Source organism: Elgaria multicarinata, chromosome 18 (assembly GCF_023053635.1).
Source record: "Elgaria multicarinata webbii isolate HBS135686 ecotype San Diego chromosome 18, rElgMul1.1.pri, whole genome shotgun sequence".
Taxonomy (NCBI): Eukaryota; Metazoa; Chordata; class Lepidosauria; order Squamata; family Anguidae; genus Elgaria; species Elgaria multicarinata.
Window position 1 is genome coordinate 18974440 of NC_086188.1, and position 13047 is coordinate 18987486.

General features: G+C 48.4%; 1 protein-coding gene across 2 annotated transcripts in view; it reads right to left on the bottom strand.

Annotated features, from left to right (window-relative positions):
* GAS2L1 (growth arrest specific 2 like 1) overlaps positions 1–13047 on the bottom strand; it is a 70524-nt gene that overhangs the window by 9410 nt on the left and 48067 nt on the right. For both annotated transcript variants that reach the window (XM_063144057.1, XM_063144058.1), the window contains 3 exons: positions 12862–12969; positions 8266–8362; positions 1708–2092 (listed from right to left, as the gene is read on the bottom strand). In XM_063144057.1, the coding sequence (XP_063000127.1) occupies positions 1708–2092; positions 8266–8362; positions 12862–12969 (590 nt within the window). The remainder of the gene's footprint in view (positions 1–1707; positions 2093–8265; positions 8363–12861; positions 12970–13047) is intronic.

Sequence of the window (13047 nt, forward strand, 5' to 3'; positions counted from 1 at the left end):
TAAGGGAGAAGGCGCTCTCTCAGGTATTTTAAACACCCACCCTTAAAGAGGCCTGCCCCCTACTTCCTGTGGAAAGGACGGCTTCTTCTAATCATAGCATTCCCTGATAAAGAAATATGTTCAACTCTTTGAGGTGCTCCAGGGCTGCTTGTTTGGGTCTACCAACAGGGCCTTTTCTGTCGTAGCACCCAGGGAGGCTCAATTGGTGCATACCTTAATGTCATTTCCAGGCCAGGCAAAAGCCTTTTCCTGGGCTTTAAAATCGAATCTGTTTTTATCTGAGCTACTTTTTGATGCTGTCCTCTTCAGATTTGCTGCTTTTGGTATATTGTTTGCATGTTTTTGATGGGTTTAATTATAATCAATGAGGCTTTTTTTTTCTTTTTTGGGGGTGAGTGGGTGGGTGGGTAAAATCTCTAGAAAAAATCCCTAGAATTTGTTTGAAGGGTAAAGGGAGAAACCCTCACAATTGATGATGATGATGATGATAATAATAATAGAGGATGTCTGTCTGTCCGTCTGTCAATCTGCACTATAGCTCTAAGGCCGTGAAACCTATACACCTGAAACTTCACACACGTACTAAGGGGACTTTAGGGTGTGTACTTCAGGGTTATTTTGTTTTTAAAACACATATATTGCTATAAATGATAAATTGACATGTAATATAAAAGTAAGAAGAGGGATAACAAAAACGAATGATTTTGAGGGAATTTGGAATCAGTTCCTAGAATATGCATTATCTAAGGGGAGTGGAAAACCACCTCCAGAAGAAACAATGAGATTTTGGAAACAGGAATAGATCCCGGGGTGGAGGGCTGCACTTTATGTTATGGGATGATGTCAAAATATTAAATTAGAAATGTTATAAGGTCATTCAATTCTATGTATTATGATTTTAATTTCTTTTTGTTACTATATTGATGTATAAGTTTAATAAAAATATTTAAAAACAAAAAACAAAAAAACACATACAATCGTTTTAATCAATTTAAATGTGTCTGTGGGGTTGAAGCCTGCACTAACTTTTTCGGCTCTGCAGTCCATACAGTTTGAAGCCAGGGGAGATCAATTGGCTAAGGGACAGCGTTAGACGCCTGCACCCTGCTGCTGTGGGGCAGCCCCCCGCCTTTAAATGGCGTGCACAGGCCCTTCCCTTAAGGGGCTACAAGGGCGCACCGGGCAGGGGCCACGCCTGGGGGTGCCAGTGGCCGTGGCTTCATTTAGATGGGGCAGGCGGAATGTGCCCAACAGTGACAGCGGATAGGTTTTCTTGAATGTTTTACAGTGACCCTGTTCAGACAACACGCTAAGCCACGGAAGTAAAGCATTTTGAGCTACACATTATGGCTCACTGCGCCGTGTGAACCATGGCTTAGGGCGTTGTGTGAACCATGATGGCCGCATAACCACAATTCATGTTTTTTAATCTTTGCACACACCCCAGAGAGCTTCGGCTATTGGGCGGTATAAAAATGTAAAAAGCTAAATGAATAAATTAACCATTTGCTGCCAAAGGGTTAGCCGCTTAACCGTGGCTTAGGGTATTGTCTGAACAGGCCCAGTATCAAACTATCCCACCCATCTGAAGCCAGGCCCATTTGCTAGTCAATAAATAGAAGTAAATACATTTGTTGTTTCACCTTCAGTCTCCACCCCCTGCAAGGGTCACTGACCAAAACAAGCAAGCATCCTGGGACATTTTACCTGAGGGTGTTCGACACGCGGGAATCGCCGGTGTCCCGGTGAGACTGGGCTGTGGGCCCCCTCAAGGGGCTGGCGGAGCTCCGGCCGGCCGGCCCAGGTCTGGCGGGGGCCCCATCATGCCTCGTTGTTGATGGAGTGCCAGACATCTGCCTCGGAGGGGTGGGGTCTCCCTTGGCGGGGTGGCCGGGACGGTTGCCCTTGGCGTGACTCGACTCCCCTCCGGCCGAGAGACGTTTATCCCCCCCGCGGAGGGGTTCGGAGAGCTTGTGCAGGCTCAGCGCTTCCGCCCGGCGCTGGGTGCTGGGGCTGCCCGCTTGGGGGCTGCCCGGGTTGGCCGTCTTCTGGGGGGAGAAACCCAGCCCCCGCGTCTGCGTCAGGCGGTGGGCTGCAAAAGAAAAAGAGCAGCAAAACCAGTGAGACGGCGCCGGGAGAGACGTAGTAAACCAAACAAACGTGTGCTTCAGCCTCAGGACACGCGGACGGGCAAACATCCACAGATCTCTTTGCCAGCTCGCCAGGGGCGAGCGCAGCCAGCCTTCAGGCGAGCAAGGCGCCCGACACCCCATAGACCCCCTATTTCAGAGGGCTCATTTCCACTGCCTTTTTACGGGCCGGTGGACAGCAGCTGCCCCACCTTAGCAAAAGGAGAGACTCGGCCGCTATTTCTGATCTTTTCTCAGCCTATACAAATGCCAGAAGACCATGTTTAATATACTTTTAAATTTTGTATATTTCTATTTATAGGTTTTTAATGTATATGTTTTAAATTTTGTGATGCCGCCTTGAGGCCCAGCATTGGGCAAAAGGGGGGATAAATGATGATGATGCCAGAGGACACTTGCACACGGTAGACGCCAGTGGCTCCGATGACAGTGAGGTGGCGAATCTGCTCCGAGTTTCAGTGAGAACTCTAAAGGAGCTATTCAAGGCATCATGGAGAGCTCCTTTAGAGTTCTGACTGGTTCGGATTGAAACTCGGAGTGGATTCGCTACCCCACTGACATCAGAGCCACCAGCCTACACTGCTTCAGCAGTTGTCTTCCACCTGCAAGGTAGTTTCTGCACCAACACTGTCTGGGAGATTCAAAAGCTATCCGGACAGGAGAGATGGCTCTGACCTCTCAGTTTATCTCTTCTTTTTTTAGAAAGCCCTTTGGGTTGCAAAAACTGCTGTCGACGTGTGCAGGCAACACCAAACAGCAGGCAGACTGTGGCCACGTCCTATTGGTGCAAAGAACAACGTGGAAGCAAACTATGACTACCACACGCCACTAGGGGGGGCTGTTGCAATGCGACAAACCCCCGCCCCTCCGGAGAGAGGGACACCCGAGCATTTCGCTTCCCTTCAAAAATCAAGCCTGAACGGCACTCCTGCAGAGTGCCGTTCTTTTCGTAATGGTCCGCACGTTCCAAACTTGTTCGCACATTCGAAAAACGAGCATTTAGTCCATGCGTCCTGTCCCCGCATTTGAAAGGCACCCTTTTCCCGTTCGGATGAAAAGAAAAACAGATCGGGAACAGGGGCAAGCTTGTTTCGGTTCGCTCCAAAGCGAAGTTCGCAGAATTTAGGCGAATTCGAAAATACCTGGTTCTCACATCTTTAGAACCCCGAAGTTTGAAAGCTGTCATTATTATGTAATTAGAAGTATGGGGTAATATTGCTTCATGATCCCTGCTTCCTTGGACAACTGGCATCTGTAGAAGTCAGCTTCTACAGAGTCAGTATCCGTGATCAGCAGACCGGGGAGGTCAAGAAAGCATTCAGACGGTGATGCCCTTTAAAGAACTGGAAGGTTCCCCAAAAGCAGGCAAGTTGCCTTTGGGGCGTCCCGACGTCTCTTCTTGTCCAACAACAATGATGTACATGGCTCACAACTGCTAGACGTATAATAAGCATTAAATGTACCACGATAGAAAAATACGTATACAAGTTGTTTAACATTGATTGAACGGGCTGCAGTAGCTGAATAGAGATGTTTTTACAAACAGAACAAACGCTCAAACAGACGAAAATGATCAAGCAACAGAAAAAACAGGCCTCCGGTTCTTTTAACCCGTTTCGCAAAACGCTTCTTCAGAGTACCCTGTTTCTTCGATTCTAAGACGCACTTTTTCCCCCCATATGAACATCTCTAAAAACGGGGTGCGTCTTAGAATCGATGGCGTCTTAGAATCGCAGCCTATCCTCTCCCAGAGAACCTGCTGGGGCCAGGCATAACAGGCTGCCCCAAGATGTTGGTTGGCTTTACCAGATTGCTTTGCAAGTGTGGAGCCACTGTTATCATGCTCCAGGAAGGCTAGGCGCAGCACCGGTGAGCACGCCCACGCAGCCTTGGCGGATCTTGCGACGCTGACCGGGAGGCGCGCGGCCTGATTGGGGCCTACAATGCGCCCCAGGCGGCCCTCGTCATCCGTGCCCGGAAGACGCGCAGCTCCAACGATCAGGAGGCTCACCACCCCCGAAGCACCGAGTGGGCCCCCCTGGCCATCACGCTGGGAAGATGCCCGGCTGGGTTGTATCCAGCGGGCGCGCCCACACGGCTCTGGTGGGTCCTGCACTGTTGGCTGGGATGTGCGTGGCCTGAGTGGGGCCTGGAAGTCGTCCCTGGCTCCCTGGTCCGCTGGAGGGCAGGATAATGCTCCTCTTGCCCGTGGATGCTGGGCCACAGTGGCCCGAAACACCTGTGGCCAGAGGCCAAAGCTGCTCTCACGCCGCAGCTCCAGTCGTCTCTCTCCTCCTCGTACAGGTAGGCCTCCAAAAGAGGAAGCTCCTGCAGCAGCCGCGAGCCGTGCGAGCGAAGAGGAGCTGGGAGGGTAAGTGCCTGGATTTCTGCTTACCTCTAAGCCCCTCCCAGTAGCACCAAAACCCAGCTCCTTCTAAGATATTTCTAAGATATTCTAAGAAATTTCTAAGAAATTCTACTCATAAAAGATATTCTAAGAAATTTATTTTTTCTTAGAATCAAAGCTTTTTTTTCTCTGTTGGTGGTACTGAAATTAGCCTGCGTCTTCGAAACGATGGCATCTTACAATCGAAGAAATACGGTATTTCAGCTATTAGCTGAAAAGGCCTAAGGGAAATGAAATAAATTCAAATGAAATAAATCCTAATGAAACCCCAGGGAAGAGGTTATACAACTAGTACGCCTATTTTTCGATCACAGTACATTTAATATTACTTCACACCTAGGTGGTGATATTGTATGCAGAAAAATATGAAAAACGCATATATAAATATATGATAAAAACCATTCTTTCACCCCAGTTTTTCAATTTGTTATAAGTCTAGTAGTTCTGTGCCACGTGCATCGTTTTTGATTGATAATTTCAACTGCTGCTTTCTGCATTGGGATAGGTTGCCGCTTGTCAGCCAATTGCTGTAACCACACACTCTGTGCTGGCAGGCGTGTGCAGTAGCTAGCAGCCACCAGCCATCAAAAGCCATTGAGCAAGGACCTCTTAGCCACAGGCGCCCATTCAAGTTCATTCTTAAGGTATCGGCCAAAGAAAAGATGGAACAGCCCGGCATCTTCCCGGTTGTCAACTGCAAAAGGAGGAGAATCTGCAGAGGCCACAAAGCCTCTCACAGCTGAAACACAAGAGACCTGTGAAAGCAAGGGTAGTGCGCTTCTTCTTATTTATTTATTTATTTATTTATTTATTACATTTCTATACTGCCCAATAGCCGGAGCTCTCTGGGCGGTTCACAAAAATTCAAAGTATAAAACAACAGTATAAAACCATCATTATAAAATACAATATAAAAGCTCAACCAGATAAAAACAGCAGCAATGCAAAATTACAAATTTAAAACACCATGTTAAAATGTATTTATAGATCGTTAAAATGTTGGGAGAATAAAAAGGTCTTCACCTGGCGTCTAAAAGCATATAATGTAGGTGCCAAGCGAACCTCCTTAGGGAGCTCATTCCACAGCCAGGGTGCCACAGCAGAGAAGGCCCCCCTCCTGGTAGCCACCAGACTCACTTCCTTTGGCAGGGGCTCACGGAGAAGGGTCCCTGTAGATGATCTTAAGATCCGGGCAGGTACATATGGGAGGAGGCGTTCCTTCAAATAACCTGGCCCCAAACCGTTTAGGGCTTTAAATGTCAATACCAGCACTTTGAATCGGGCCCGGGCCTGGACTGGCAGCAATTGAAGTTGTAAAAGGACTGGCATAATGTGAACTCACCGGCCAGTCCCTGTTAGTAACCGTGCTGCCCTGTTTCGTACCAGGAACGCTCTTCCAGAACATTTGAGAACTACAAGTTCAATCGCAGCTTTTAAAGCTCAGCTAAAAACTTTTCTTTTTCCTAAAGCTTTTAACACTTGATTTTGCTCTGACTTTTATACTCCCTGTTTGGTGCATTCTCTTCCCCTCCTTATTGTTTTATTATGGTTTTATTAGAATGTAAGCCTATGCGGCAGGTTCTTGCTATTTATTGTTTTACTCTGTACAGCACCATGTACCTTGATGGTGCTATATAAATAAATAAATAAATAAATAAATAATAATAATAATAATAATAATAATAATAATAATAATAATAAAAATAGCTGGAGTTTCCGGACCGTTTTCAAAGGCAGCCCCACGTATAGCGCATTGCAGTAATCCAAGCGAGAGGTTATCAGAGCATGGATCACTGTAGCTAGGCTATCTCTGTCCAGATAAGGGCGCAGTTGGTATATCAGCCTAAGCTGGTAAAAGGTGCTCTGACGAATATCAATTCAAGTTACCATTGTGCATTCAGGCTGCCTCCAAAATCCTTTAGCGGCATGCAGGATAAGGCTATCGATGGCTACCTAGTCCTGATGGCTCTATGCTACCTCCAGGATCAGAGGCAGTACGCTGGGGAACGTGGGCAGGAGGGTGTTTTTGCACTCGCGTGCTGCTTGTGGGCTTCCCACTGGCCCCTGTGTGAACACAATGCTGGATTAGATGGACCCTGGGTCTCATCCTGCAGGGCTCTTCTTATCTTCTGACTCCCTGCCTGTCAGGTATAGGCCTTGTACCTAGTGGTTAGATTTATTAGGAAATGCTTTGAGAATGTCAGATGTTCTTTGCAAGCTTATCTCTGTAAGAAGTTCCCCCACGGGAGTAGCTGGTTCACTCCTTTGCTTCGGCCTTGAAGCTGCTGGTTCTCGGGGAACGTCAGAGTGTTTTGGAAAAGGTGGGGGGGGGCGCTCTTCAAAGTGGGTTGTAACATCCTGCCCTCTTGACACGTGGGCATGGTTTACGGGTCAGAGGACCCGTCTGTCAAGTGACTTGGAATAGGGCCTTAAAGGCTGGTGCAAAGCTGAAAAAGCATGGCTAGGTTTCATCTCTTGACACAACGCCTGACCTCCCTCCTGCTTTGGATTCCATCTCCGCTTGCGAATTTGAAAGCACTCTGCACATGGACGCTTTGCTATTTGGACTTTGGATATCTAAGAACTGGGCCCTGAAAAGTATTATTTATTTATTTATTTATTTATTTATTTATATAGCACCATCAATGTACATGGTGCTGTACAGAGTAAAACAGTAAATAGCAAGACCCTGCCGCATAGGCTTACAATCTAATAAAATCATAGTAGAACAATAAGGAGGGGAAGAGAATGCAAACAGGCACAGGGTAGGGTAGTGGGGCTTTTCATAGACTTGGGACTTGCATACGCTGTGGTTTCTGTGTTCGTGGCCAGACTCAGGTGGCAAGGAGTTCCCAGTCCTTAACAGAAGGCTGGGATTCCTGGGCCTGAGGCTTAAACTTTCCTGAAGTCGTGGTAACAGGATCAGCTCAGTAGTGGTAGGCTGAGACTGACAAGTGTGTAACGGATCTCTCTGCCCGGCTCTGGTGGCTCAGAGCAACCTTTCCTGGGACTTTGTTTTAGGAGATTGGCCAGGTCCCTTTGAGGTGCCAGCGTATGCGGCGTCTGGAGAAGCTCAAAGCTGTTATTGGCGTACCCTGTTCTCACACACACACACACACCCCCGAGTGTTTGCCTTAAGGATCATTTCAGAAAAAAGAGCCTAAAGCTTCCTAACCATCGTTCAGCTTGAAGTGTGTTTTGGAGGCTCTGTAACCATTAAGCTTGCCTACCATGTGATTTCCTCAATAAAAGAAGTCTCACTGATGTGAGTGTCTCATAGAATCATAGAATAGCAGAGATAGAAGGGACCTACAAGGCCATCGAGTCCAACCCCCTGCTCAATGCAGGAATCCACCCTAAAGCATCCCTGACAGATGGTTGTCCAGCTGCCTCTTGAAGGCCTCTAGTGTGGGAGAGCCCACAACCTCCCTAGGTAACTGATTCCATTGTCTTACTGCTCTAACAGTCAGGAAGTTTTTCCTGATGTCCAGCCGGAATCTGGCTTCCTTTAACTTGAGCTCGTTATTCCGTGTCCTGCACTCTGGGAGGATCAAGAAGAGATCCTGGCCCTCCTCGGTGTGACAACCTTTGAAGTATTTGAAGAGTGCTATCATGTCTCAGCTTGCCAGCATGTGTGAATGTCAGAGGGACCAGGCATGAACACGCCACTGCCCCAGCACGGCATCCATCCCAAGCCTACATACTCACAGAAAGAGGTGCACCGGCATGGATCGTGCTTGTCCAGGTAGTGTTCCAGCGTGTCCCAGCCACCACCTACGCGTACCATCACGTGGCTCCGTAGCACCTGTGTGGGTGAGCAGAGAGGCAAGCGTCACAGCACGCCAGCAGGGTGTGCCTTGGGGATACAGTGGGTTTTCACATGGAGAGGGAAGTGCAAAGCACGCTGGATGGAAAGCAGAGGAACATGGCAGCTCAGGTCCTCGTGCGGAAGGGGTGCTGGGCCAGGGCCAGGGGGATGGAGGTTCAAATCCCTGCTCAGCCATGCAGCTCCCTGAGCAATTCTGGGCCAGTCACTGCCTCTCAGCCCCATCCCTGGGCCAGGATTACGATAGAAAATGGGACTTCTCATGAGTTGGTGGTAGACGCTCTTCTACTAGTGGGACTACTTACACATTACCAAAAAAGAGGCAATGTATCACACACACACACACACACAAACACAGGGACAGAATAGTACAAAGAGGTGAATAAAACTTGCCTGTGTTAATTTATAGGTAGAGATGCACCTTTCGAAATAATGACCCTCATGTAAATAGGGGAGCCCTGACAGAGGTGTACAAAACGATGCCTGGTGTGGAGGACGTGGGCAGGGAGACATTTTTCTCCCTCTCTCAAAATACTAGGACCCAAAGGGGTCACATCCCATGAAGCTGACTGGTAGGAGATTCAGGACAGATCAAAGGAAGGTCTTCTTCACACAGCGCAGAGTTAAACTCTGGAATTCACGACCGCAAGATGGGGTGATAGCCACCCATTTGGATGGCTTTAAAAGGAGATCGATAAATTCCTGGAGGTGAAGGCTGTCCATGGCTTCTACTCCTGATGGCTCTATGCTATCTCCAGGATCCAAGGCAATAAGCCTGGGTGCACCAGTTGCTGGGGAACAGGGGTGGGAGGGTGCGGTTGCACCATGTCCTGCATTGTTGGGCGTTAGTTGGCCACTGTGTGAACAGAGTGCTGGACTAGGTGGACCCTTGGTTTGACCCAGCAGGGCTCTTCTGATGTTCTTATGTAAATACAATCCATCTGCCCATAATGGAGAAGGTGACTTGAAACCATAATGGGTCCAGATAGCCTGCGTCTGCTCAGAGTGCTGCGAACTGTCGATGGGCACCGCTCAGGCCCCTGGTCTGCTCCTCCTCCTGGGTCTTTATCTTTAAAGCAGACTTGGACTGAGCTGCCCTTCCAATACTGGTCTCTATAAATTCGGACCCGTGGCCGGGCTCCCCTCTACCCTTCTCATCTCATCTCTGCTCTGCAACACAGCCCGATCTCGCAGATCAAAAAAAAACAGAACATCAAAAGGGGGCCACGGAGAGGCCTGGAGTAAGTGATAAAACGTGCAATTGAGAAATCCCAGATCATGGGGACGTCCCACGTGGCACCGTTTAAAGCTGTGATTAAAACCAAAACCCAAAAAAACACACACACACAACCCCTGTGCTTGATTTCAAGCTGCCAAAGTGGCAGCTTTAAAAGATAATCCAGCGACTCAATTGATCCAAAGCAGCCTTGCCCAACCCGACGCCCTCCAGATGTGTTGGACTGCAACATCTGGCTGGGGGCTTATGGGAGTTGTAGCCCAACACATCTGGAGGGCACCAGGTTGGGGAAGGCTGATTGAAAGCCGAGGCTAAAACCTTCATACAATCATAGAATCGTGGGGTTGGAAGGGTCCACAAGGATCACCTAGGCCAACCCTCTGCAATGTGCAGGAAAACCAGTTAAACCATCCATGAGAGGTGGCTGTCCAGCCTCTTCTTAAAAACCTCCAGAGATGGAGATTCCATGACCTCTGTAGGTAGACAGTCCCACTGCTGTACAGACCTTGCCGTCAGGAAGTTTTTCCTTATATTTATTTATTTATTTATTGCATTTATATACCGCCCCATAGCCTCTCTGGGCGGTTTACAAAAGTTAAAAACAGTAAACATTAAAAACAAATATGCAAAGTTTAAAAACATAAGAAGCATAAAAACAACAGTATCCTTATAAAAACAGTTATTCAGAATCTAAGTAGCTGTAACTTATACCCATTATTTCTGGTCCTAATTTCTGCGCCCATGGAAAAGAGCTCTTGACCCTCTTCCCTGGGGCATCCTTTGATGTACCTGAACACTGCTAACACGTCTCCCCTCAGACTGAATACCCCAAGTTCCTTCAACCTGTCCCCATAGGGCCTGTCCTCAAGTCCCTGTATCATCTTTGCTGCCCTCCTCCGAACCTGTTCTAACCTGTCCATGTCCTTCTGGAAATGTGATCCCCAGAATCGTACACCATCCTCCAGGTGTGGTCTCGCTAGAGGAATCAGGACTTCACGTCTCTTGGATACAATGCTTCTTCTAATGCAGCCCAGAACTGCGTTAGCCCTTCTAGCAGCCATCTCGCACGGCTGTCTCATGTTCAGATTGCTGTTAATGACCCAAATCCTTCTCCGATGTAGCGCTCCCAAGCCATGAATCCGCCATCTTGTATGTGTACCCTACATGATCTTCTCAGCCCACAAGAGATGGAGATGATGTCCTGGCCAGCTAGCTCAGCAGTAGAACACATGCTCTGCATTAGGGCTGTGCACCGCCTCGGATCCAAACCCTGAATCCGAATCAGATCGGGGTGATTCAGATCTCCGAATCACTGATCCGAAGCAGTTCGGGCAAAGACCGAGGCGGCCCGAAGCTGAAGCCAATTGGCTCCGAAGCTTCAGGCTACCTCGGTGCTTCGGAGCCGCCCCCTCACCAGTCTCCTTACCTGCTGCCTCCGTCGCCGCCGCCATCTTGGTTCTGGCAGCTTCTGGTGTCGCCGCCGGAAATGAAAGGGAGTAGGCCGCGAATTTTAAGATATCGCGCGGCCTCTGTTGTGATTAGTACCTCTATGGCCACTGTAGTTTGTGGCCATAGAGGTACTAATCAGCAGAGGCCGTGCAATATCTTAAAAAATCGCGCGGCCTACTTCCAGTCATTTCCGCCAACGGCACTGGAAGCCACCGGAAGAAAGATGGTGGCAGAGGCAGCAGGTAAGGAGACTGGTGAGGGGGTGGGGGGAGCCTTTTATGGGTGCCGGCTGCGCAGCTGGCCCCCAGAAAAGACCAAATCGCCTTGGAGGGCCCGAATTGCACCTCAGCAGGTCAGGCAACCCCTGAGGCAGCCCCGAGGTGGATCGGGTTTGCTTCGGGGGCTCCGGATCGGCCTCCGAGGCGGATTGGGGGGTGACTACACAGCCCTACTCTGCATGCAGAAGGCCCCAGGCTCAATCCTGGCATCTCTCAGTAGGACCAGGAAGGTCTCCTGTTGAAGATGCTGGAATGCTCCTCAGCTGGAGGGGCTGGCAGTCCACCTTGGCAGCCTCCTAGGTCTCCAGCCTGCCTCCTTCACCCAACCCAGTGGCAGTGAGGAGAGGAAAACGTTGTCTTTTTCCCCACCACTACATTTTTTTTCGCAGAAATGTTTCAACTTCTAAAACCCCGTCCTTCCGTAAACCCTTAGCCTGCAATCTTATGCATGCTTACCTGGGCGGGAGCCCCATTGAACACAGTGCGGTTTACTTGAGAGTCAACATGCGCAGGATTGCAGGGTTATATAAGTGGTAGCGTAATGACTGGACAGGAGTCCAGTCAAATTGGGCAGCAGTTTCAAAGTTGCAATTAACGTTCTTCAAATTGCTAGCCCTAGGAAACGTTGATCTTGTCCTTTGGGCTTGCTAAAATGAGCACGTCAACAGTTTCCTGTTGCCGTCACGGTTGCTTTCTTAAAATTTAAGCCGGGGAAGGGAAATACATGCTGTTGTCGTGTCATAAGATATATAGATGCATTTCAATAAAAAGAATTCCCCCTCCCCTGCAAAAAAGCCTTGGGTTTGTTTGAAAATAACACTCAAACCATAGAATAGTAGAGTTGGAAGGGGCCTATAAGGCCATCAAGTCCAACCCTGTAATCCTATACATTGAACTTAATAGGACTTACTCCAGAGTAAACATGAAGAGGGCTGTCCTTTAGTGTGCTCACTGATTTTTCCCCTAAGCAGAGATTTCAGTGCAACAACTTTACGCTATTGGAAAAACACTTTTTACAGCAGGTAAAAGTAACGGTTTTCACAAATGTTTATTAACTCTGTTGCACCAAAAAAAAACGCACCAAAAAAAGCAGTTGTTTGGCAACTGAAAGACTAGCCAATTTATTACAGCCACAGGTGCTTATGCTATAACGAATTCATTAAAGAAGCCACAGGGCTTCTTTAAAATTAGCATGGTGCGCTGTGCATATATACATTTAGTTTTGTTTACTAAATAGAAGTCAAATAAATATGTTCAATGTGATCCCAATTGATTTAGGGCAGTCTTCCCCAACCTGGCACCCTCCAGATGTGTTGGACTACAACTCCCATCATTCCCAGCCAGCATGATGGGAATGGAGACCGACACATCTCGAGGGCGCTGGTCTGGGGAAGCCGATCAAGAAAAATGTTTGAGATCAAACACTCTCCAGAAAGCCCACATCACTGCTTCCTAGATGAGAAGATAATGCTTTGCTCTAGAAAAGGAGAGGATGTATTTGTAGTGGATCTTACTCGAACGAAGATGAGCGCGTTGGAGTCTCCGACTTTATATTTACCCTCTGAGACTTTGACCATGGGGAACTGGGAGGGGCAGGTGCAGTGGCCCAAGATCTCCCTTACCTGGGGGGGGGGGAACAGGGGTGGAGGCAAGAGAGAGAAAAAAAATGGTTATTGTTTAGCAGCAAATTCACAGCAAAC